Source organism: Podarcis filfolensis (genome assembly GCF_964270895.1).
Source record: "Podarcis filfolensis genome assembly, chromosome: 2".
NCBI classification, from domain to species: domain Eukaryota; kingdom Metazoa; phylum Chordata; class Lepidosauria; order Squamata; family Lacertidae; genus Podarcis; species Podarcis filfolensis.
In genome coordinates, this window is record NC_139605.1 from 31,361,436 (window position 1) to 31,385,613 (window position 24,178).

Genomic DNA, 24,178 nt, shown 5'->3' on the forward strand with positions numbered 1-24,178 from the left:
TATATATCGAATCAATGTAAAAGAACATTGTCAAAATATTAATCTGTTGGCAGAGTTTGATTGAACTTCTGTGCGCAAACAGGATAATTTTACAAAATTTAAAGTAAGTTAAACAACATGGAGAAAATAAAGTTAAGTGTGTATTCAAGGAATTTATTTTGAGAACAGAATGGGAGGATTGGCGGTCATGTCAAATTCAATTACAAAATGATGTACAAAGCAAGTGTCAATTAAGGAAGTAACGATTGTTTATTTTTATGCTCATCTTTATTTTGTCCTTAACATTCACTGAATATCTTTGTTATATAATTTTTAACTAATAAAGCATAAGAAAGAAAAGTTTTTCACCTCCATTCTGACTTAGAAGCTCTTGTTGGTACAGGTCTGGAAGGAAGAAGAGGCTAGGGAGTTAAGCACAAGGGACAAAACCGACAGAGAAGCGAGTTTTCTGGCATGCACATCTTTTCAATTCACTTGCAGTTTGTCTGTAGAATGCTCTTTCATATTATGTCTGTCCTCATCCTTTTTCCTGTTGAAGGTGAAGTGCCCGTGTCCTTTCGGAGCACATGTTAACCGGTAGCGTGCCAATGTCATTCGCTGAAAAGATAAAAACAGACATTAGTGACAATTATATGTCACATTTTCCAGGTCAACTAACAGTGTTCTGTAAGAGGCAAATAGGCCTTGAGAAATAGGCCCCTTAAACGTCCTTTGTAGGGCAGCTGTTCTGCATGGATAAGAACAAAGATAATCAAATCTAAATTGTCAGATACTTTTGGCAGCCATAAGGACAGAGCAATGAGTGTGGGGAAAATAGCAACCTTATCATATATAGTTTTTAGTGATGCAAATAATCACAGGTTAAAATAGCATTTGCAAGATTGTAATTGGGCTGTGTTTTAAGGTGGCGTGAAGTAGATTTTGTAAACTGCTTTGAGGTTTGATTACAATCAAGCTATACCTGTTGTGAAATAAATGAATAAATGAAATAGATAGAGATCAAGATGTGCAGCAACAGCAATAGAAACACAGCCAAACATCTCTGTATCATTGCCTGAAACTATCAGGAAGGTATTTATTTATAGTCATCCGAACCTTAGCAGTTTAAGCTGAGGAGGTTGTGTGAGAAACACATCACTCCTGAAAGCTTTCCAAGCTGTTACTGACTCAAATTGCTGTCTGAAATACATACAAAACAGATTGTTTGAAGGTTTAAGGACAGAAATGGTAAATGGAAATCTATTTAGAGAGATGAGAACAAATGTTTGGTTCAGCTTCAACTAGACTTAGGCCAGGCTCCAAAGAGCTATGTGAAATAGTGTTTCTTCATATACCCAGGGATTTTTTGACTGCTGTATCTTGTACAACATTGAATTCTGCACCATAGAGTACCCTAATCTTCTGGATGAGGGTTTTCTTTCCCTTTTTATGGGACTACCAGAGGAAAGGAATAATGCATATTGCATTATGCACAGACTAGAAATGAGTGAATCTGCAATTTAGGTTTTTCTCAGTTGTCTATTTCATGGAGGTCCAACTCTGAGGGCCTTCTGGCAGTTTCCTCCCTGTGAGAATTGAGGTTACAGGAAACCAGGCAGAGGGCCTTGTCGGTGGTGGCACCCACCCTTTGGAATGTCCTCCTGCCAATGAAATAAACAACTACCTGACTTTTAGAAAACATCTGAAGACAACCCTCTTTAGGGAAGTTTTAAATGTTTGATGTTTTATCGTGTTTTTAATATTCTGTTGGGAGCTGCCCATCTGGCTGGGGAAACCCAGCTAGATGGGCAGGGTATAAATTTATTATTATTATTATTATTATTATTATTATTATTATTATTATTATTATTTCTTCAATCTTAACTTCAGTTTGCCACATTCCATTTTGTGTGTGTGTGTGTGTGATTTTCCTCATTTACAAATGCACATGCATTGTCTCTTTCTTCAGGTTGCATTTTCTACAGGTCAGTTACATTTGTTGTGAGACATTGGTGTTATATGCAGTATAGGATTGGGAAGAAAATAGGGGGAGAAGGGAGAGAGGGGTGGGGTGATAAAGCTTATGTTCTTTTACTTATTTTATGTATGGGGCTTGTGTGTCAACGTCACTTGGGTAAGTTCTCTTTCTACAGTGGTACCTCGCGTTAAGAACTTAATTCATTCCGGAGATCCATTCTTAACCTGAAACTGTTCTTAACCTGAGGTACCACTTTAGCTAATGGGGCCTCCCATTGCCGCTGCACCACGATTTCTGTTCTCATCCTGAAGCAAAGTTCTGAGATACATCATCCCTGACCACTGGTCCTGTTAGCTAGGGATGATGGGAATTGTAGTTCCAAAATATCTGGAGGGCCGGAGTTTGCCTATGCCTGGCCTAGGGTGTGGTTGATTGTCTTTGGTTGGCTACAGTGGGAATTGTTTGTGTGTGTGTGAGGGGGTGGGTTGCTGGGTTAATTTAGCCATTTTTAAAAAACAATCATTTTGAATATTTGTCAGAATTTTAATGAGCCTTCCTCCTAATATACACATTTTTTCCAAACAATTATGCGTAACACAATGCATTTGGTTGTGTTGTTGGAAGGGGGACATTTTTTGTTGTTGGAGAACTGCATTGCAAAATTCAGGGAAGTGCGAATTTCAAAGGGCACGTGCATTTCAAGCTAACATTATTGTTTGAGGGATTCAAATGTGAACCAAACCAAATTTCTCCACCTTGCCTCATGTGCAACTCCATTGGATTGTTCCATGTCATACATAGTGTTCTCAAACTGCAATTCGAGAGCAGAATGTACTCCAGAAACACAGTTCAAGGAAACAAATAAGGGTTGACTTAATTAATCAATGTGTGACATCCTCCTCCTCCTCCTTTTCATAATCTAGAATTTTTGGGGGGGGCCCCAAGAGAGTGGGGGCCTAAGCTCTAGCTTGTTTAGCTTATACGTAAATCCAGCACTGCTTCCAGAAATTAGAAGGCAAAGATAGAAGCTGAAGTGATGGCTGCAGGGAAGAGTCACAGAGATAGAAAACAGCATCGCTTAAAAACAGCACGGAATGTGGGAGGTGAAATAGTTTGCTTTACAGCTCTTGGCCCTAGGAAGATATTGGTACCTTGCCACTATTGCTACATTTTAGTTGGCACAAATGACAATGATGGTGCATGCTATCAAGGTCTGAATGGCCCCAGTTTGCTAAAAAAGGCAAGTTATGGTAGGCTGGATAATCAGAAGAATGCACAAGTGTGTTTGTTTTATGCCAAGAAATGATGGGTTACTGTGAAAGGGAGGCATAGTCACTTCCATGGGCTGTGATGAAATGTTTAATCAAAACGTTAGTGAAATAGTAGCTTCAAAATGTACAATTCAGTACATCCCTAGTCTTATTATCAAAGTGAGTCTCGTTCCTCAAACACCAAAATATTTAGAAACTAGAAAATTAGTATATGTTCATAAAGTTGTGATGTCAGAGTACTGTCACCTAAGACAATTGACATATAAACTCCAGCTAATCACAAACATGAAGTGTGTAGCAACTTGTACAAGGTTTAGAAAATACTATACCATACAGTATCAATTTTGCTAAAGATAGGATGTAGATGCCCCACCCCATATGAAGGCAAATAAATTGCATCACAAGCCCTTGATTTACAGGTTTTAATTATTATATTTAAAGAGATAAAACTACTCATTATTTTACTGCCCTATCCAATTTTGCCACCTGGTCTCCAATTTGCTTGACTAAAACACACAAGTCAGAGAAGCTATTTTTTGAAATGACATCTGGCTTCTCAGTTGGATTGCCATTCAGACCAGTGTATGACTTAAATATCAGAATATTTAGAGGCATGAAATGAGGTCCAGGGCACACACCAAACAGTCACCATGTTGAGCTGAGAACACCTTAAATGGCTTCCCATGCTGGCTGGCTCTGTGCAGCAAGCTGTTCCTGTGCAATTGTTCCCATGCAGGCTGGGCAGTTTTCTCCACATCATCAGAAATGTGTGTGTGTGTGTGTGTGTGTGTGTGTGTGTGTTTTCTTAAAAAAAGAAAAGGGTTTGCACTGCTGGGATGGGGGATATTTATATGTTTACTAAATTTATATCTTGACCTTCCTCCTAAATGAGCCCAAGCCAGCAAACACTTCTGCAATAAATAAAAAAAATACAGTTAAAAAGTGTAATAAAAACAGTGCTATTTTTCTAGAAAAAGGGGTGCTGGAACTCACAATGAATGCCTCCCTTGTTCTCTTATAATAGCAATGGCACCCACCTGAGAGGTGCCAGAACTTGAGTTCTGATGAGTTCTTGCTGGGGGGGGGGGAGCCCTGAAACATATTTAAAACATTTAAGAACTAAAACTAAAAACATGAAACATCTAAAACAAATTTTAAAACTGATCAAACCAATCCATCTGCCTGGACAGACCCACTGAATGAGAAAAGTTTTCAACAAGTGAAAGAATACAGTGCTGGCACCTGCTTCATGTCAAATAGGCAAGTAGTTCCATAGTGCAGATGTTGCCAAACAAAATGAATGATGCCTTACAAATGGAGAATGGACATTGTGTGGCACTTGCAGAAGTGCATGTTCTGCACATTGAAGTCAGTTCAGCCTGTATGGGGTAAGACGGTCCCTTAAGTAAACTGGTCCCAGCCAATTAAAGGCTTTATATAGTAATAACGTCTTAAACTCAGCCCAGTAGTTTGTGAATTGCTTCCTATGAAGTGATTTTGCAGTACAATAAAAGCATATATAAAACAATTCTCTCTATATACACAATTAAAAACAATGAGATATATAAATGCTTCAAAATCAATGACAATGGCTAAAAATCTTTACTTAGAAGACTAGTTGAAAAAGAAAAGTCTTTGACAGACAATAGAGAGAGGGTGCCACTATCCATTCAACGAGCCACAATGTCCTAATGGTCTGAACATGGAAAGTGGCTTTTGCATGGCAACTTTTTCACAGGCACTGCTCGAGTGTTGTTGCATTGATCTAAAGTCTATTTCAGAAGAAAGGAACCAAGCTATAATGAGTCTGTACAGTACTGCACTTGCTTGCCACAGCAGAACAGAGGCACTGGCAGCAAGAGTAGAAGTGATGGATAACTTGAGGTCCAGAATGCAAGGTCTAATAATGCTGGATGGCTTCTGGAAGGGAAAAAAAAATCTAAGGGGGAAAAAAGCTTGTGAAATATAGAGGGTTGGCCCCATTGCTCTTAACACTGGCACTATTAAAAAAGACTCAGCTTTCTACATCGCATTGATCTTGTGGGATCACGTGTGAATGGGATTATTGACTAGCTCCCATCATAATCAAACTCAGACCTACACTGTCAAATGTAGTGACTGTTGTAATTTAGAGACACTTCCTTAGAAGGATAATAGGGGTCGAAGTTTAGAAAGGATTTCTGGAGAAAGGTGAAGCCAGAGCAGGGTGAAAGAAGAGCTACTTTCAAACCTGTTAGTTGTAATTTCATGCTTAGTAAAAACTGTTTGGTGTGATCTTCATGAGAGTGAACCCCTGACTTAATACAACAAGTATATGGAAGCACCTCTGCAAAGGTCAGTGTTCCCCAAAAGAGGTCCACCTCACCCTCTGAGAACAGTGACTTATTACTGAAGCATTTGATTTCAAATTTTCTCCGTCCTAAAATTGTGCTGTCCCCATTTCCTGTTGTGGCCTATTAATGCGTGAACGAGATCATATCTTGATGGATGCCTTGATTGACTGGAATTGATTTTAGACCTTCCCTTAAAGCATATCAATCCTTCTCCGTTCTGCTTTCAGTGGGGATGAATAAACTGTATCCTTGCTTCAGGAAGCTACTCTGTCCACCATATTGCACTCCTGCTGTGCCCATCAGTTTAAAGCTAACCCCAAGCAAGAAAGAAGAGGAAATTAGCAGCCACCAGAGGCAGAAATGACTAGATATGCCAACAAATGGGGAGTATGCCTGAGAGATACAGTCCAAGCTGAAGGAGAATGGTTGCTTTGGAAAATGCTGCATTCATTGGCACTGTTGATAAAGCAAGTGAAATTGCAGCACTTCAGTAAGTTTTAATGGGTGAAGGTGATTATTTATGGCAACCCGTGATAGAAATAAAATATAAAGAGTTGAACAGGGTTTTTCTAGGCAAGATCTAAGAGTCCACAGAATCTCTGCACAAGTCAGGTTCTGAATAAATCATATTTGTTGATTTAATAGGGGATAATCCAAAGCTTGTGGTATATTTTGCTGGACTGCTGCCTGCCATTCTGATCATTGAAAGTCAACTTTGAATTCAGGACTGCCTGTGGCAAAATTTCCCCCTGTTGTCACGTCCCACTTTTTTCATGATCTAGGTCTGTAAGGTTGTACTTGTGGTGGTATTATTCTCTTTTAAAAAACCACAACTTTAATTGAACATTACAAACAACCAACGTAACCACAGAGAGTTATTTCATTTATCCACCAGTGTAATATCATGAGCATTCTGCTCACATGCATGTGAAAATTCATATTATCACAAGGAATCTTGTGCATTAGCCCACTTTCAGTGGGCTTCTTCCACATAGGAGCTTGAGAGATGGGGGGATATAGAGTTTGTTAAGCTTTGTTTATGAAGGAGAAGAAAGCAAGCCAAAGCGCTGTGGCTTGTTGTTTGCTTGCAAATCACAGTCTGTTTTTTTTTTAACTATGGTTTGCTGTGCATCTCTAAACAGAACATCTTTCTTGAATTATGGTTTGTTTGGCCATCCCATTCCAGAACCTCACCAAGCTGCAAAGACATGAGGCAAAAACATCTGGAAAGCAATAGATTCTTTGCAGAAACAAGCCATGAATTGTTTGCTCATCTGTGAGATGGTTTGTGGTCAATTGAACAAAGCATGCCTTAACATTATGTGTGGATAATGCGATACTTTGAATGAGGTGGGGTAGGAAAAGTACTTTGGATATCAACAAATCCTGTTTTGCTTTTGAAAACTAAGGCCATACCCACCAGAGCTCTGTTTAATTCAGTTTTTGTCATCTCAGCACAATGTAGCAGTGCATACACTTTGCTACTGGTCACACAGAACAGCGACCACATATCTCACACTTATTGTGCAATATTCAGCATATTTAATTTCTGAAATTAGAAAATTATTTTAGAAGGTTTATCTGGCCATTTCATTTATCTGGCAGCCCTGAAGCTCTAATTTCTAATTGCCAATGACTTTTATGTAGCAACCTTTTAACATGGCAAATTAAATCTGTATTTAGCTAAAGTAAAGGTCATCTGTAGCATTAACTATTGCCAAACTTGCACAAATCCAATTATATTATTTTTTGTTTGCTGCACTGTATAAAAACTTACAAGATCTAGATTTGAGAGCATGGATTTTTTTTATGGGCACTGGCACAGCAAAGAGACAAATATCTTAGAAGGCTGTATTTAGTGGTACAATGTAATTTAGTTTTCTTGCAGCAAAACTGTAATCTGAGATTTTGGCTTGTCATGCTGTTAGAATTTATGAGCTATTTTTAATACAGCAATTACATGTGGTGAAAATTGCTCAGGAGCTTTAGGAGATAAATTGAATTTTAATATTTTCTATCCTGTTTGGTTGTCCAATATTTTTTTATGATGTATTCCAGGAAAAGGTAATGTACAATACTGGAATCAAGAACGACATGGCTCCTTTATAAACTGGTATATTTTGTGGAAATGGCAAGCTGCAAGCAAAGGGCATCTCATTAAACAAAGAAATGAGCTGTCCTCAAAGCAATCAGTATTTACTATTAGTCAAAGGGTACAGTAAATAATGAATTGTAGGTGAGGAGTTATGGGTAATTATCCACAGTGAATTCAAATTATTTGCTTTTTAAAAAACCTTGAGCTGAGGAAATGGGAGAGCACAGCAAAGAAAGAGTGATACATTCGCTGCATCTCTAATATTGCCTTCGTAAGAAAGAAAACATTTTTACTGGAATTGGTGACCTTTTGTTGATTTAACACCACAGGGTCTTCTCTCCTGGGCAGCCTAACTTGTACAAACAACTTCATAAAACTGCACAAAGGGCTCACCAGCCATTCTATATTCTACATTCACTGTTGTAGAGGCATTTAGAGGTTAGGGGCATCAGTGGGGCACTAGAGGTATGCATGGGCATCGGGCTTTGAAAAGCTGGTATCACTGGATCAAACTCATCAATTTTGTTGAATTAATTAAACTAAATAGTTTTAATTGAATTTCCAGTGAAAACGCAATTAAATTTTTAGTGTTTTGAGTTTTATTGTGTCATTATCTTCCATAGTGGGTCGTGCAAACCACTATTCAGAATGCTATTTATGGGGTATGGTATTGGGGATGAGTTTATTGAACCAAGCAGGTGGTGGTCTAAAACCGTTTGGGAACCATTTCCTTAAAGCTTCTCCTTTCCACCTCATGCAGCTACTCAGCTCACTCTTCATCTTCCCAAGCCATTTCTCTCTCTTTATTCTGCAGTCCCACTTTGCACCCCTGTTTTTACCTTCACCCCCATGTTCATTCTTCCTCCTTTTTGTGCCATACATCCTTCTGCATCGCCCTTCTCCCACACATTGCAACTACTATGCTCACTATCCCCCTTCCACCCAACTATCCACCATTCCACCCAATGAATCCACCATCCCCTCCTATTATTCTGAAACTTTCACGCCCCTGCTTTCATCTTCAACCCCATTCCCATGCCTCCTGCTCCCTTCTTTTTTGCACCCCCATTTTCACCTCTGCTCCCTTTCCGCCCCTACCTTCCTCCTTACATTTCTCAACTCTCTCTTGCATACAGATCAGCCCCATTTCCATGCCTCATCTTCTCTCCTATTGTGCAACCCCCTTCACAACATGCCATTATTACTGCCACCCATTTCCCCCCATCTTCTCCTTTGTCCAACTCTCCCTTGCACATGGTCCTGGATCCATGATTTAGGTGGCTCTTGGGCCTTGAATACATCCACTTTCTTCTTGTCACCATCATAACTGTTCATTCGCTTGTCCCTTTCCTCCTAGCCTTGTTTGCACTTGTTTGCACCACCAGATGGAGGAAGCAAAGCAGGTATGCTTATTGTCCTTCCTGTTGGTATTTGCTTATAGGCTCCAGAAAGGCCGTTGAGCAGGTAACAACAGCAAGGAATAGTAGCAGCAGTTACTGGAATCTAGCAGTTGGCAGCAGAACCCCTTCCGTGGCTTGAGTCTTAGCAGAAGCCCAACAAAGCTATTCCCTGACTCTAGCCTTGCATGCATTGATAATCAAAGTGGCGACTTGCTTCCCATCTAGCTACCCACATATTAATGGCAAGTCTGCTTTGGGGGAAACCGCTGACAGACTTGACTTCCCTTTTATTTTGTTGAGCTCTTAAACTAAGTAGCTTCCTGTAGATCAAAACAATTGGAGTAAAGGGCACATTTAAAACGTCTCTAGAACTGTTGAAAAATGTCACCACATTGCAATTTTCCTGCTTTGCATGGAGGCAGAAAGTTCCATGTTGTTTGATGTCATGCTGCCACTTTAAGCTACACTAAACACTCAGATACTCGTAGCTGAAACCCATATCTGGAACAATACTAAAATTTCTGCTGTTTGGGTATAATTGTGCATGAGGCTTTTTTTGGTGGTGGGATGTGGGGGAAGGTTTTCTCTCAGATTGAACTGGTGGGTGGAACCTGTTTGAAGCTCTTCAAAAGCTTAGGAGCCAAAGGCGAATCCCGCAACAGGCCAATTAGTGAGTGCAGTCAAACTTTTCACTTATATTGAAAGGCATGTTACTTTGGGAAGAAAATAAAGGAAAGGAAAAGAAATGGGATAAGGTTTTCAAGGAGCCTGCTGATGAATTGAAAAGTTGTTGCGTACTTATTGCCATTTGAAGCTTCATTTCAGTATGCAGAATTTATTCATTATTGCCTTGTCTTTTCCCTGCAGAGCTTAGGACAGCATTCCTAAGATTATTCCAGTCTGTGTGCAGGTTAGCATGGCTGGTGTCAGAAGCATCAGAGAGGCAATGTGATGTACAGTGGTACCTTGGGTTAAGAACTTAATTCATTCTGGAGGTCCATTCTTAGCCTGAAACTGTTCTTAACCTGAGGTACCACTTTAGCTAATGGGGCCTCCCGCTGCCACTGCGCCGCCACCACACAATTTCTGTTCTCATCCTGAAGCAAAGTTCTTAACGCGAGGTACTATTTCTGGGTTAGCGGAGTCTGTAACCTGAAGCGTATGTAACCTGAAGCATCTGTAACCTGAGGTACCACTGTAGTAGTATTGGACTAGGACCTGGGAGACCAGGGTTCGAATCCCCACTCACTGGGGCCAGTCACTGCCTCTCAGCTTAACATACCTCATGGGGTTCTTTTGAGGACAAAATGGTGAATTGAAGAACCATGTACACCATCTTGAGCTCCTTGGAGGAAAACAGTGTTTAAATGGAGGAATATAAATAAATAATTCTTCCAAAAGTTAGCACTGTAGAGCACCTGCTCGCTGCCCACACTTTTGAAGAGCAGCTGCTAGCTCAGGCTATGTGAGAAGCACAAGACATCTAAGAGCATATGAGCACAGGTACAATCTTAACTTTTGCTTGCACAACAGGAGCGCCAACACGACCAGTTGCACCCGCATAAGGTGGCAAAGGAATGCATTGCCTGTGACACTGCATTTCATTGGGTATGGATGGGCTGGCCCAGACGGACACCAGCTGCTAATGAGGGGACTGCTTGGCCATTCCCTGTGCTGCCTGGTTACTGCAGCTGACTGTGACTCTATAGCGGGCATATGGAGACCTGTGGCCCTCTAAATTGGTTGGACTCCAGTTCCCATCACCCCTGACCATTAGCTATGCTGGTTGTTGCTGGTGGGATGGAGTTCAACAGCATCTGGAGGTTCGCAATTTCCTCATTCCTGACGTATAAATCCATAATAACTTGCCCAAGCCTATCTAATAAGCACAATGGCTGGAAGATGGTGTACATTCAGGTCCCAAAAATATGTGCATATGCTTATACTGTGATCTAGTTTGAATCTGCTCTGGTTCAAATCCCATTTCATTTTCAGCTTTGATTTTTACCGTAGGGAGAGGGGTGGTGGGAGGGAGCCTCTGAATATGAAATTCCATCAAAGCCCCACTCATTTAATTCTGGCATTGAGTCAAAAAACTGCTGAGATCTCCATAATTTCTACCCAGTTATAAACCAATGGCCTGTAACACCCTCCCAATAATTGCTGGTCAGCCAGCTGTTTCTTGCTGTCTCTCTGGGGCTTTATAAGTGTCACTTTCTGGCTGCCTGCCTTCTTCCTCTGAATGATAAAAGCAAAAAGGTAAGTCTGCTTCTCTCTAGTTCAAATTGTGCTCCAGAAAAATTTCTGCTGGGATAAATGGGCACCAAACCTTCCATTAGGATGGCCACTGGCTGCCAGGCCAAGACTTTTCTTTCCTTATCTTGGGGTATTTTTCTCCTAACAGCACTTTTGGCTTTTAAATGCCGATCGTTTTTTATTATTGTTTAGTAACATTTGTACTCTGCTTTTCTTCCAAGGAGCACAGGGTAGTTGACGGCTTCTTGCCTGCTCTCATTTTATCCTTACAACAAATCTCTAAAGTAGGTTAGGGGGAGACTGAATGAGTTTATGGGTGAACTTCATGACTGAGGCAAATTTTACTGGGGCAAGTGTGACACCCATAAAAAAAAAACTACTGCCAAGCAATGATTCTTTCTTACAGCATTGAATATTTAGCAGAGAGACCAACAAAAAGCCACAGTATTCCACCCCCCGCCCCCGTAAGTCTGCATTTTATTTTGAAACCTTTTTGAAAGGTTTAGCAAGAGATGTTAAACAGGAATGGTTGGCCGGGGAGGTGCACTATTGCACACCTGGCCTCCTGAAAGCAGCAGGTAGTGATAAAGAGAGCCAGCATGGTGTAGTGGTTAAGAGCGGTGGATTCGTAATCTGGTGAACCAGGTTCACGTCTCTGCAGCTGCTGGGTGACCTTGGGCTAGTCGCACTTCTCTGAAGTCTCTCAGCCTCACTCACCTCACAGAGTGTTTGTTTTGGGGGAGGAAGGGAAAAGGAGATTGTTAGCCGTTTTGAGACTCCTTCGGGTAGTGATAAAGCGGGATATCAAATCCAAACTCTTCTTCTTCATCATCATCATGGTCACTTAGGAGGAGGGAGGAGGTGGCTGGGAGGTTGGAGTTGTGCAGCCACATTGGCAGTAGTGCCGCATTGGCTTCCCTCTCTGCCACCCACTACTGCTGTTAAAGGGTTATTGGAGTTTTGACATTTGCTTCCTCTGTTGGCAGCAAGTTTGATGTTTTGACTTTTTGCTGCCTTGCCCTTATTATGGGGCACGTAATAAGGTCTGAAAGCACATGGGGTCTGAAGGCACCTTGCTGAAGTTAAGCAAGTCTGGGTGCTGGTCTGGTCAGTGGCTGGATGGGAGACATGCTTTGGGTTCCACGGTGGAAGAAAGTGGGATACAATTGTAGGAAGTATTCATAGTCATTGATATATCTATATCTGGAGTTGTATTGTGGGTGAGCGTAGGGGACCCAGAGCTTCTTAATACAGTGGTTTCAACAACGAAATGAGGCAAACTTTCCTGCCTGAACAGCACAACTGAAAGATGTTGAAAATATGAGCTATGAAAAATCTTATTTATGATCCCTATGTTCTTCTTTAGATTCTTTGTAATTGCTTACCAAATTGCATTTAATTGAGGAAAAAAATGAATGGAAACTATTACAAATGAGGCAAAAAAATTAGCCACTTTTTCATGTATGCAAGCAAAAAAAAAAAGTAATTAGATTTCTGTGGTGTAATTGATTTTGTTAAGCCCCCCCCCCCTTTCTGAATGTGGGATCAGAAGTGGAGGGAGAATAAATTAGAATGTGTATGTTACTATGATTTATGTTTCAGCTTATAAATCTTGACTATTTCTTCATTTTCCTAACAAAATTAGAGCTGATGCCTTGAATTTATTTATGTGGTTTTCTCTTTGCTGCCATTTTCAGGCTTCGCTCTCCAGGAGTGTTTTAAACGGAACAAGAGGAGAACTGCAAGGCACTTTTCAATCTGTTTGGACTCCCTGTTTACAGAAGAGAGATGGAGATGCCATCAAACACAAAAGGGGCCGCTGTGTGCCTGCTTCTCTTTGTATTAAGTTTGGCAGTGGCCATTGAAATCCCTCTTTCTGGTAAGTTGTAGCTATTTACTGAATGTTCTCCTGCAGGAGAACAGATTAAATCGTCCAAATGTGCTGTTTCCATTTTGAGCTTTGTTATGCTCCAGTGTGGCCTCTGGGGAATTTGTATGCGATAGAAATGCAAGTTTTGATTTCTTCTCTCGATTGGTTCATGCAGTGCAGTAAACAGGTGCAAACAGCTCATTGTTGGTTACAGTGGTCACTTATGCAGCACCAGAAGAATAAGAGGGCAAAGGAGCACACAGATTTGCAATATTCATATGTGTGGATGCAGCTTTAGAAGTAATTGCTGAAATTTAAATAGAAATACAAAGCATTTCACCCTAGTGAGATTGCCCAGGTGGCTTGTGGGCCTGCTGTTGAGGTGCTATATGTGATGGACAACTACGAAGACATTTCCCAATGTGAGGAATAGTTGCAGCATTTAGGATTTTTTAATTTAGAGAAAATGTGAGTAAGAGGTGACATGGTAGAAGGCAGAAGTTTATAAAATTATACATGATGGGAAGAAAGTGGATAGAGAAAAAGCCTTTCTACCTCTCTTGCAACACTGAAACTTGTAAATATTCATTGAAGCTGCATGTTGGAAGATTCAGGACTTCTTCATGCAGTGCAGAGTTAAACTATGGAACTTGTTCCCAAAGGAGACAGTGCTGGCCACCAACTTAAAAAAAGGTAAATGGACCCCTGACCATTAGGTCCAGTCGTGACCAACTCTGGGGTTGTGGCACTCATCTCGCTTTATTGGCCGAGGGAGCCGGCATACAGATTCCGGGTCATGTGGCCAGCATGACTAAGCCGCTTCTGGCGAACCAGAGCAGCACACGGAAACGCCGTTTACCTTCCCGCTGGAGCGGTACCTATTTATCTACTTGCACTTTGACGTGCTTTTGAACTGCTAGGTTGGCAGGAGCAGGGACCGAGCAATGGGAGCTCACCCCATCATGGGGATTCAAACCGCTGACCTTCTGATCAGCAAGTCCTAGGCTCTGTGGTTTAACCCACAGCGCCACCCGCGTCCCTTGGCCACCAACTTAAATGGTTTTAAAAGAGGGTTAGGCAGAGGACTAGGCTATCAACAATGACTAGGTTCTACCATCTCTGTCAGAGGCATTGTGCATCTGAATATCGTTTGCTAGGAATCGCAGGTGGGGATTCCTGTTGTGCTTATGGCCACTGTGAGAACGTTATGCTGGACCAGATGGGTCGTTGGCCTGATCCAGCAAACTCTTCCTATATTCTTAAGAACCCACCTACAATTGGCTTGGTATCCCAGTGAAACATAGAACCCAAGGTGGCTATATCAGTGCCAGACATTAATTATATAACCCAGTGGTTGAAAATTCACCCCAGAAAATATTGCTAAATAAATTTATGCATGTTTTGGTCTTGGGAATCTCTCCGGGCCTTCTTATGCCACCTCCACTTTGCAAAGATAAGGGTTTTTACTGTTTGTGGAGATGAGAAACAAGAACAAAGAGGCGTGGGGAGAGGAGAGTTTTGACACCCTTTTCAGAGTGTAGCTGGACGGGCCTAAATGGGCTCCATTTTTTAGTGTTTGGTCTTGTGAGTTTCCATGTTCTTTACATTTTTGAACCCTCTCAGTTCAAGTATTCTCCTCATCACTATGAATGAGTCTGTCAGTGCCCAATAGTGGACCATTCCAAGATCCCCTTAAGACAGTAATCGGTGATGAGTTGGTAGAGTAGATCTCAGGGTAAGAACTTCAAACCAAAATTTAGGAGGTGAATTGTTAGAAAGAACTCTTTCTGCAGTTTACCATGTTTTGTTGATGCCTCATAATGTCCACCAGCATACCATGCAGCTCTCATCTGTTTCTACCCACAATGCACCTGGACATTGTGACCCAATTATGTACATATGTGGCCAAATTAACCCAATCAATGTACTGCAACCTGAGCAACCAACCAATCAACCTACCAACCAGAGAAGGCAAAACAAACCACACCCCTTGGCCAATCAGGCAAAAGCACCAAAATTTCCTCTTGGATTCTCACTGGGACCACCTAACCCTACCCTGCTACATGTGAGGTGGACGGGCAGGTTTCTGTCTTCCAAACCACTGCTAAAGGGAGGCATGCATGCTTTCATTTAATGCTTCAATATACTTTTCCATCCATGGGGTCCTTGCTAGCAAGCACCTCATATCAGTCTCATGCCTCATCTTAAAAGAGTGGTGGCAAAGCTCATAGGTTGTGGAGTACTTTTTTATTTTGATACACAATGCCATAACTAGATAAGAGTGCACACTTGCAATCTACTTTGAACATGAAAAGACTGGGATTAAGAAAATGCAACCCCATTTTAATTGAAAACAGATTTAGCAAATATTTTTTTTAAAAAATGAATTAATTCCTTTGGTCTCCATTCACTAAGAGAATGAATTATTTCTTCAGATCATATTCAAATTCCCTGATAAATCACATAATTGGAATTCTGGTCTACCTGTTCCCAGACTATTTGACTTTTCTCTGACCCTAGATTTCCATTTGATTCTTAATTTCTGTTAATGAAGCTTTTCATGGTTTTAATAAACATGAATTATATTTGGCTATAAACAAGCTGGGCAAAGCATGGCGGCGTTGGAGATGTAGAAGATGAGATACCATATGGTGCAGCAAGATACCACATTTCATGAGAGCACCGAGTTTTCTGGTTCACTGGGCTTAAAGAGTTTCTAGCCAGTACCCTAATATTCATTCCTGTAATTTATAACGGAGTGGTAATTCTATTATGGTCAATTACTCTTCAGGGCCCAATTTCCATTTTTATAGTTTGGTTATGTGGAGATTCACAACACTTTAATTTCTTCAGGATTAAAAAAATGTAAATGCATGAAATAGAGGATTTGCATAGTAGTAAAGCCCAGTCATCCTACCATGGAAAGTGGGTGGTCCTGAATGATGATGCCAATGGCAACTGAGGTTGTTTATGTCGGTATCTTGAGCAGCACATGGACTTTGGTTGGGTAACAACTTCTCTTCCTTAACTATTAATTTGAATCCAATCCTGGCATTATTTGTAGGGTTTTTATTTTTAAAAAGGGGGGGAAGGTGAATTACATTTAATGTGCACACAATATAAGAATGCAAGAGCAGAAAGAAGAAAAGAAAGAAGAAAAGAAATTTACAACCTCTGTAACAATGGGAATAATGGTTTACTGCCACCCAAAGTCTATTATCCTTGAGTCATTTGTTTCTGCTGCGTTCCTTGGGGCTATATGGAAAACCCAAACAAAAGACCTTGTATTACTCATAGGGATGTTTAGAGAATTCAGTTTTGTGAATTCCAATATGAACAAAACTGATCTACCACTTCCCAGGCCAGTGTGGAGGCTGGACCTTCGTGTTTTCATGCTTTAGTTACTTATTTCAACCTTTTATATACCGTTTAACGCTGCTTACTTATCAGGTGGTGTACAATGGAGATACAAAAGCAATACAAAAGATAAAACCAGTTGAACCATAAAATCAGGAAAACCTGCTTGAAATGCTTGGTAATTTTTCTAAGAAGTCTTTGCCACTAAATACAGTTGGGAGGGAGCTCCATAGAACTGGGCCCATGATGCCATATGCCTGAGCCATGGGAGATATGAGCACTGTGAGCACTGTCTCCTGCAAAGGCCTCAGTGATTAGGCAGGTATATAACATATTTTCTGTCTCCCAGTGTAGATTTTGGCCCACCCTCCCCCAAAGTATCAAAATGTGTTGGAATAGAACTCTGGTTATTCATCCACCCCCAATGCAAATAAGCTGTTTGCAATTTACATATGGGTTACTCTTCCATTTTTCTTTATTTGACCACATGTCCTGGTTCTGTTTCAGTACGGCAACTCCCGACAATTACAGAGCACCCAACCGATCAAGTTGCATTTCCTTTCGATGAAGAGTTTACAATCAAGTGTGAAGCTATAGGGAACCCACATCCAAGGTAAGTGTTTTGCAAAAGCTAGTTTAGGACTGACTGTATGTGCACCCCCTGCATGCCACAGTTGGGCTGAGAGAGAATTGGCAGGCATCACTGGAGGTGAGGCAAGGTATGCTATGTGTGGCGTGGGCCAGTGTGGTGTAGTGGTTAAGAGCGGTAGTCTCGTAATCTGGGGAACCAGGTTCGCTTCCCCGCTCCTCCACAAGCAGCTGCTGGGTGACCTTGGGCTAGTCACACTTCTCTGAAGTCTCTCAGCCCCACTCACCTCACAGAGTGTTTTTTGTGGGGGAGGAAGGGAAAGGAGAGTCAGCCGCTTTGAGATATCAAATCCAAACTCTTCTTCTTCTTCTTCTATCATAACTTGCAGATATACGGTACTTGTTTAATTTTTTTTATTACATTTCTATGTCACCCTTCATCTGAGGATCACAGGGTAGTTTAAAATATAAAAACACATAAAAATACATACCATAGTACAAACAAAAACAATAACCCACACCCACCCAAAGTTTAAAAGGCCATAGGTTATTTAATTAGCTAAAGGGCTGGGAGAAGGGGAAGGCTTTTGCACGGCACCTAAATATTTATGATGAAGGTGCCAGATGAGCCTCCCTGGGGAGAGCATACCAGAAGCTCGGAGCAACCACAGAAAAGGCCTGTTCTCATGTGGTGCCCTCTGGACCTCTAATGGAGGCACACCAAAAAGGGCCTCAGAGAATGATCATTGTTACCCTGATGTGGGCCTGAACAACTAGAAAAAGAGCTTGCTGTCACCCCTGGCCCAGCCTCTTAAATTCTCTGGTGCCTACCCACCCTCCCTGTGCTGCAACATAGCTTTACAGCTTACATACTTTAGGGGCCAAAAATGAATATTTGGCCTGGAAATGGAATTAGACAATGTTTAGGGGATTTCCTTTTCTTTTGGGGAGCCTCTCTGTACTGCACTGTGCACTGTGGGGAGTTTAGGTTGGTCACAATTTGGGCTGGAGAAAGACAGCGATAGATGGGGTGAATCTGCCTTAAGGTGAAGGCAGAGTCCAGAAATTTGCCTTTCACATAAATAAACAACTGCACAGTACTCAAGATCTCATAGATTAATAGCTAGGAGTTAAAACAAAAACAATAGTGATCAGAGATAGTGATTTTAAAACTTAAAAGCATAGCTCCACTTTTGACCCACTGGCCCTGACTCACTGATCCAATTCAGGCATAACAGCCTCAGCTTAATAAACACTACAGATGTCCACATGATCTCACTACTGATCTCCACTTCATATTGCAATTTGCACTAGTGAAAGATTAAATGAATGCAGTGGGAGGCTGTGGTTTGAACAAGCCATTATAAAGGCGTCAAAGCTGGTGCAGGAGAAGGCAGGGAGATTACATGGGCATGACAGCATTCTTGGCTTAATAAACCATGGTTTATTAGGCTGAGATGGTTTGAATCATCCCTGAGGTTCCTATTCGGGAAAGACCTGGTGGCTAGTGCAAGTATAATGCCATGATTTACTGTGTGCACCCTTAGCAAATTATATGAAGTGTATAATAGAAATCAGAGGGTAGCAGCTGTCTACATGCCTTTTGCATAGCTTTGCCTTTTGCACGTGGGCACACACACACACCCTCTTTGTAGGAAGAGGTCTTATGACGATTCCCATCAGTGAGTCTATTTCCACAATCTTATTAATCTCATTTATAAGCACAGTGAAATACAATATAATGCTATGACACAGTTTGTGTGCTATGAGGATTCCAAATGCACTCATCCACAGCATAAACAGATTTTAACACACATTGTTAATAAAACTACCGTAATTGCGAACAGAGATGTCACATTCTCTAGGGCAATGAATGAAAAACCTATTACTGTCCTGATCTGACTTTTTGGTGACTCACAGCTGATAAAAATACTAGCTCAGACCATTCCTGTGGAGCAATTTCCATCTGATTTATCTTCTACCTCATCTTTTTTCATTTTCTTCCATGCCTAAAAAGAGAGAGTCTAGCTTCACACACTGTCCTTCCTATTTATAGTCTGTAACTGACTTTACTGATCTTAGGATGTAGAGGTGACAATTTTATCTTAAGAATGCTTGGATTCATAGTCCAAGAAATACTGGATGCAAGAGGGTCTTTAGCAGTAGGTCACCATTTCCCCCCAATGATTTTTGAGCATGCAGCCTCCTTTAGCTTTGCCTTTTGAAATCCATAAAGGCACACTGTCTTGCTTATGGTGGGGGAGATTTCTGAACACTTCCAAAGAGTCTTGAAATCTTTGAAGCAATGGCCACAAGTCCCCAATGGTTTTCAAGGTAAGCAGATGAGAGTTCATCCATGTTTTCATGTTACCCTATCTTACACATACGGAACTAGTGAATCAAAGATTTTAAAAAATCAATCTAGGTTTCTTTGCAACAACCAATTTTCCTATGTGCAGATTTTTTTTTTCCTTTGGAAAAGCATTCATCCATTCATCCGCCCAACTTTAGCTGGTAGTGACTTTTGTGAGATATAGTTAGAAATTAAGACTGCTCCTTAATTTTAGTTTATTTATAGAGAGCTGTCTTGACCCCAATTAAAGAAAAGGGGAATATCAATGTTTTAAATGATTTATTGATAAGATGAGATAAAATAAAATAAAATAGAACACACATTCCTGCTACTTCTTAAATCTTCACCTCATGGGCCAAAGGTGAATTGCAGCCAAGTTCTTCATTGTATACTCTTGTCATTTCAGCTTTACCTGGAGAAAGGATGGGAAAGTATTTGATCTGCAAGGTGACCCAAGGATATTTACATCAAACAATTCCGGAACATTTGTTGTTCGGAACCGTGGAAACATCTCCATTTTCCAAGGAAGGTATCGCTGCTTGGCTTCCAATGAGCTAGGAACTGCCATGTCAGACGAGATTGAACTAGTAGTTCCAGGTAAGTGTTTATTTGTGCTAATTTGATGCATATCCCAAAGAACAAAACTACAGCTTGGGCTTAATATACTTTTCACTGCGCTGTTTGTTTTTACTAATGATACGTGGAGTGATTTGGGATTCACAGGAGCACTGCTCAGGAGCGCTGAGGAGTTAAAAGCCACACTTGTTTCATTTTGGAGAAGTTACACACTTTTCTTAAGGACTCCCTATACTATGGTTGAGCTTAGAGTACTCTGTTCAGCTGCTTTCTCCAAGGAGTATTTGAGCATACTTCAAATGGGACTAGGTTTACCGTCTCTGCAAGAGTCGCTGCAACAGCACAAAGCAATATTGGTGTGGCAATAAACACAAGCGAACATGGTTTTTATTTCCTTGACCCGCTTCATTAGCCAGCTATCTAGCAAGAAAATGACAGAGGAAGATAAGACACCACCCTAGGAGGCTTATGAAGAATAACAGATGGACAATACACAATATTGTACAAGATATGTGAGAGGCCAGCTATGTTTTCATGTTCATGTTCATGGTCTTTTTTTCTGGCTTCTTTGTTAGAAACACAACAAAACCACTCCATGGATATTTTGTGGATCAATGTGATTCATTAAACATGAGAAAGTTGATTGTAAAAAAATTGACAACTAAAAGATATCAGGGACAGCTTGGTATTGTGTGACAATGCTAGTCATTGTAATCATGTCCATTGGGGAAGGGCCATAACCCAGTGGCAAAGCATCCTTGGTTTGACCCCCAGTGTCTTCAGATAGGCTTTGGGATGTTGTCTCCTGCTTGAAACCCTGGAGAACAGATGTCAGTCAACATCGGCAATGTGGAGCTAAATGAACCATTGATTTGATTTGATATAAGGCAGCTCCCTATATTGTTATGTTTACAGTAACTTGAAATTCTCAGGTAGTGTCCTTTTCTAATCCTACTGCCTGAGATCCTTTAAACTGGATCAGGAATTGGAATTGAAATCTCACTACACTCAAGCTAATGTGTTCCCAACACTTAATACCCTTCCTTGTGGGTTCAAATCCTTGTGGGTTCATGGACCCGCTGCATGACTTTGGGCAAATTACTGTTTTGAGTCACAGGACAGAACTGACATGTGACAGGAGTAGATATTTGAAAGCGGGTCGCCACCATGCAATGCTAAAGGATGAGCAGAGAACAGTTTTTCAGCAAAAGGCAACAAGTTACTGCTTAATCCTTTATTCTGTCCACTACTGACTCCCAGGGTTCCCCTTTGTCCCTAGCTGTGATACTTTTCTGGCCTAGGAGAACTGGAAGAAAAGTAACTGGCAGGCAGAGTCACCAGAGAAGTTTTGAGGACAATTTCAGCATCTTCTCCCACCACATCTCCACTTCCCTATCAACTTGTTGTGCAAGGTTTGGTGGCAACCCATGTTCAGAGTTGTAACTCAGAATCCCAACGTCAATCTTGATTCCCCAGCTGTAGAATGGGAACAGTAACAGGCTGTGTATAAGCAATATAATGTGCACCAAATGTTTTGGACAGAGTCTCATGGGAGTTGTAGTCCAAAACATCTTGAGGATTCTGAATTGGAAAGTTTTTCTTAGAGTCACAGATACATTCATCTTAACTTTAGTTATGTTCATGCTTTCAAAGGTTAAGAGGCTGAAATGACAGAGATAACTCTGTCAAGTCAAGTTCCTTAATTCACTTCCCTTTCAGTCAATAGTAACTGATAAACAAAAATACAGGAGAATAGTTGTCCTTGACATGTTTCTAGTTCCATCGAAAGACAAGGGGACCTGTGAATAACCCAGTGCAGCAAGAAAAGGATGTGCAGGAAGAAGCTGTTGCTGGTATAGGCAGGAGACTATCGCTGGGGTAACAGCCTTAGACTCTTAACTGTGTAAATGGTTAGATAAGTCATGTTGGAGTTTGGTACATATATTGCAGTGGTGTGCAGAAAGAAATAGTCTGGTAAGATTGCTGGTTGGTCGGATAAAGAAAAAGTAAGATTTATTATGTAAACAAACAAAGCCATTCTACATATAGGTTTTATTTGTGGCCAAGAAGCAGCCAAGAAGTTAACAGTAGCACATGCTAACACATATTGATTAAACTTGGGGAGAAGCAGGAAGGAAGTAAAGCCTGAAAGGAAGTGATCTACATAACCAGCAAGTAGTTACTCAAAGAGTAATGTGTTACTCAAAGAGAAGGAATCAGTGAGGCAGAAGAACGGGTTGCTTTTCTGTCTATCATCACCACCACCACCTCCCGTTCAGGTAAAATTTTGCAAGCATTGTTGCTTTACTCCCAACAAAGCCTTAGTGAATCTCATTGTGACCTGCTTTGTGAGCATCTGTGGGTAATTAATCACTCATTACTTTTTTTGTATGTGAAATTAACATGGAACAATAATTTCCTAGCATAGAACTCAAACATCAGTCCCAAAACACTAAGTTGCAGAAAGTGCGGTTGATTATATGCATGCATACATTTTCCTTCCTGTGTAACATTTGTTGTTCTCTGGGACTTGCTGACTGCCTTCGATCACACATTCTCTCTGGGGTGTAGGTTGGCAGGCATATTAATATACAGCCCATTTTAAACAGGGGGCCCTCAAGGGAACCAAGTTTTCTCGGTGGCGGAGAGTTATTTGATTTAGGTAGATGTTTAATGTGGTATTCCTTCTTTTCCTCTTGAGGTTCATTTTGCATTCTCCACATACTTTTACATAAAACCATAATGGATTATTTAAACACTGTTTGTTTTGGGCAACATTTTCAGAAGAAAAATGTTAGAAAAAGTAAAAAAAACCTGAGGGGAGAAGGCACATTTCCCACCCACCCTTATCCATATTCCTTCAACCCACTTCTTACCCCCCAGGTCAGTTCAAACTGCCTCTGTACCACATTTTAGTCTTTCCAAAATTGACTTGCTGCATCAGTCCAAAGGCAAATGCTGCAATAGACAGTACACATATAATGGACTTCATGTAGGGCTGGCCCGTCCATAAGGCTGACTGAGGTAACAGCCTCAGGCAGCAGAATCCAAGGGGCACCTCTGTGGACATGACCCCCGCCACCAGTGGAGAAGTGATGAGAAGTAGCTGTGGCAGTTTCCAGGTTCCAGGGAGATCTGGTGATAGCCCTATGCAATCTCATGGGGCTCTCGCAAGATCTCACCAGAACCTGGAAGCCTCAGCCACAGAGCCCCAATAAGGGAGGCTTTGGCAGGGTTGGCAGTGCATGGCACATGTGCAGGGCAGAACCTTCATGTTTTGCCTCAGGCGGCGAAATGGGGTGGGCTGTCCCGATTGCATGTCTTGGTGGTATATGGGGTTGGAGAGGAAACCTAGCTGCTGTTCCTTCTGCCTTATAGAAGAAAAAAGTGTGGAGAACCTTTGGTTTGCACAGAAAGATGGGGCAGATTCTGGCTTCGGTAGCCGTTGCCTTCGGTAGCCTTGCTGGGTTTGCATAGTCCCAGGCAGAATTTGCCAGGTGTTCCTGGGCAGCAATGCTATTTTTCCAAAAGAGTACTGGAACTCACCCTGAATACCTCGCTTATTCTCTTATAATGGCAATGGCAACCACCGGAGGGATACTGGAACTGAGTTCCGGTGAGTTCCAGATAAAAAAAAAGCTCTGCTGGGTAGGAATCTCATGAGTATTGCAAGTAGCTGCCCTTCTAGAGTGTGATCTGGCCTTCCAATGACATACACATCAATAGACACCACCAAACAGAGCACCTCTTCCTTTGGGGAGAGTTCACCCTCATCCAGAACAAGCATATTGCTCCCAGGAGCCTCCCATCCACAAGTCTTCCATCTTGCCAGGATTCAGATTCAGCTTACTGATCCTCACGTGGTCCATCAATGCATCTAGTCTGGATCTTGCACAGTCACATCACAGACGTAACAGAGAAATAGAACTCGGTATACTCAGTGTGCTGGTAATACATTGCTTGCTGCATCATTTAGGTGCGACTTTGTACAAAGACTATGACAGGCTGTTTGATTTCATTCCACCAGCACACAAGTTTGGGGCATATGGCTTGCCTTTGATGTGCTTCTTTTGACTCCAAAATATAGCAGGGGTTCCACTGACTACAGGGAAACCTGAGCAC

At 41.3% G+C, this 24,178-nt stretch overlaps 1 protein-coding gene and 1 long non-coding RNA gene across 7 annotated transcripts in view; both read left to right on the forward strand.

Moving 5' to 3' along the window:
• LOC310757399 overlaps window positions 1-24,178 on the forward strand; it is a 495,892-nt gene that overhangs the window by 400,533 nt on the left and 71,181 nt on the right. The gene's annotated exons all lie outside the window — the stretch shown is intronic.
• CHL1 (cell adhesion molecule L1 like) overlaps window positions 1-24,178 on the forward strand; it is a 193,754-nt gene that overhangs the window by 98,395 nt on the left and 71,181 nt on the right. For all 6 annotated transcript variants that reach the window (XM_083600452.1, XM_083600447.1, XM_083600451.1 and 3 more), the window contains 3 exons: window positions 13,010-13,191; window positions 17,047-17,152; window positions 19,887-20,077. In XM_083600452.1, the coding sequence (XP_083456578.1) occupies window positions 13,101-13,191; window positions 17,047-17,152; window positions 19,887-20,077 (388 nt within the window). In that variant the 5' untranslated portion in view covers window positions 13,010-13,100. The remainder of the gene's footprint in view (window positions 1-13,009; window positions 13,192-17,046; window positions 17,153-19,886; window positions 20,078-24,178) is intronic.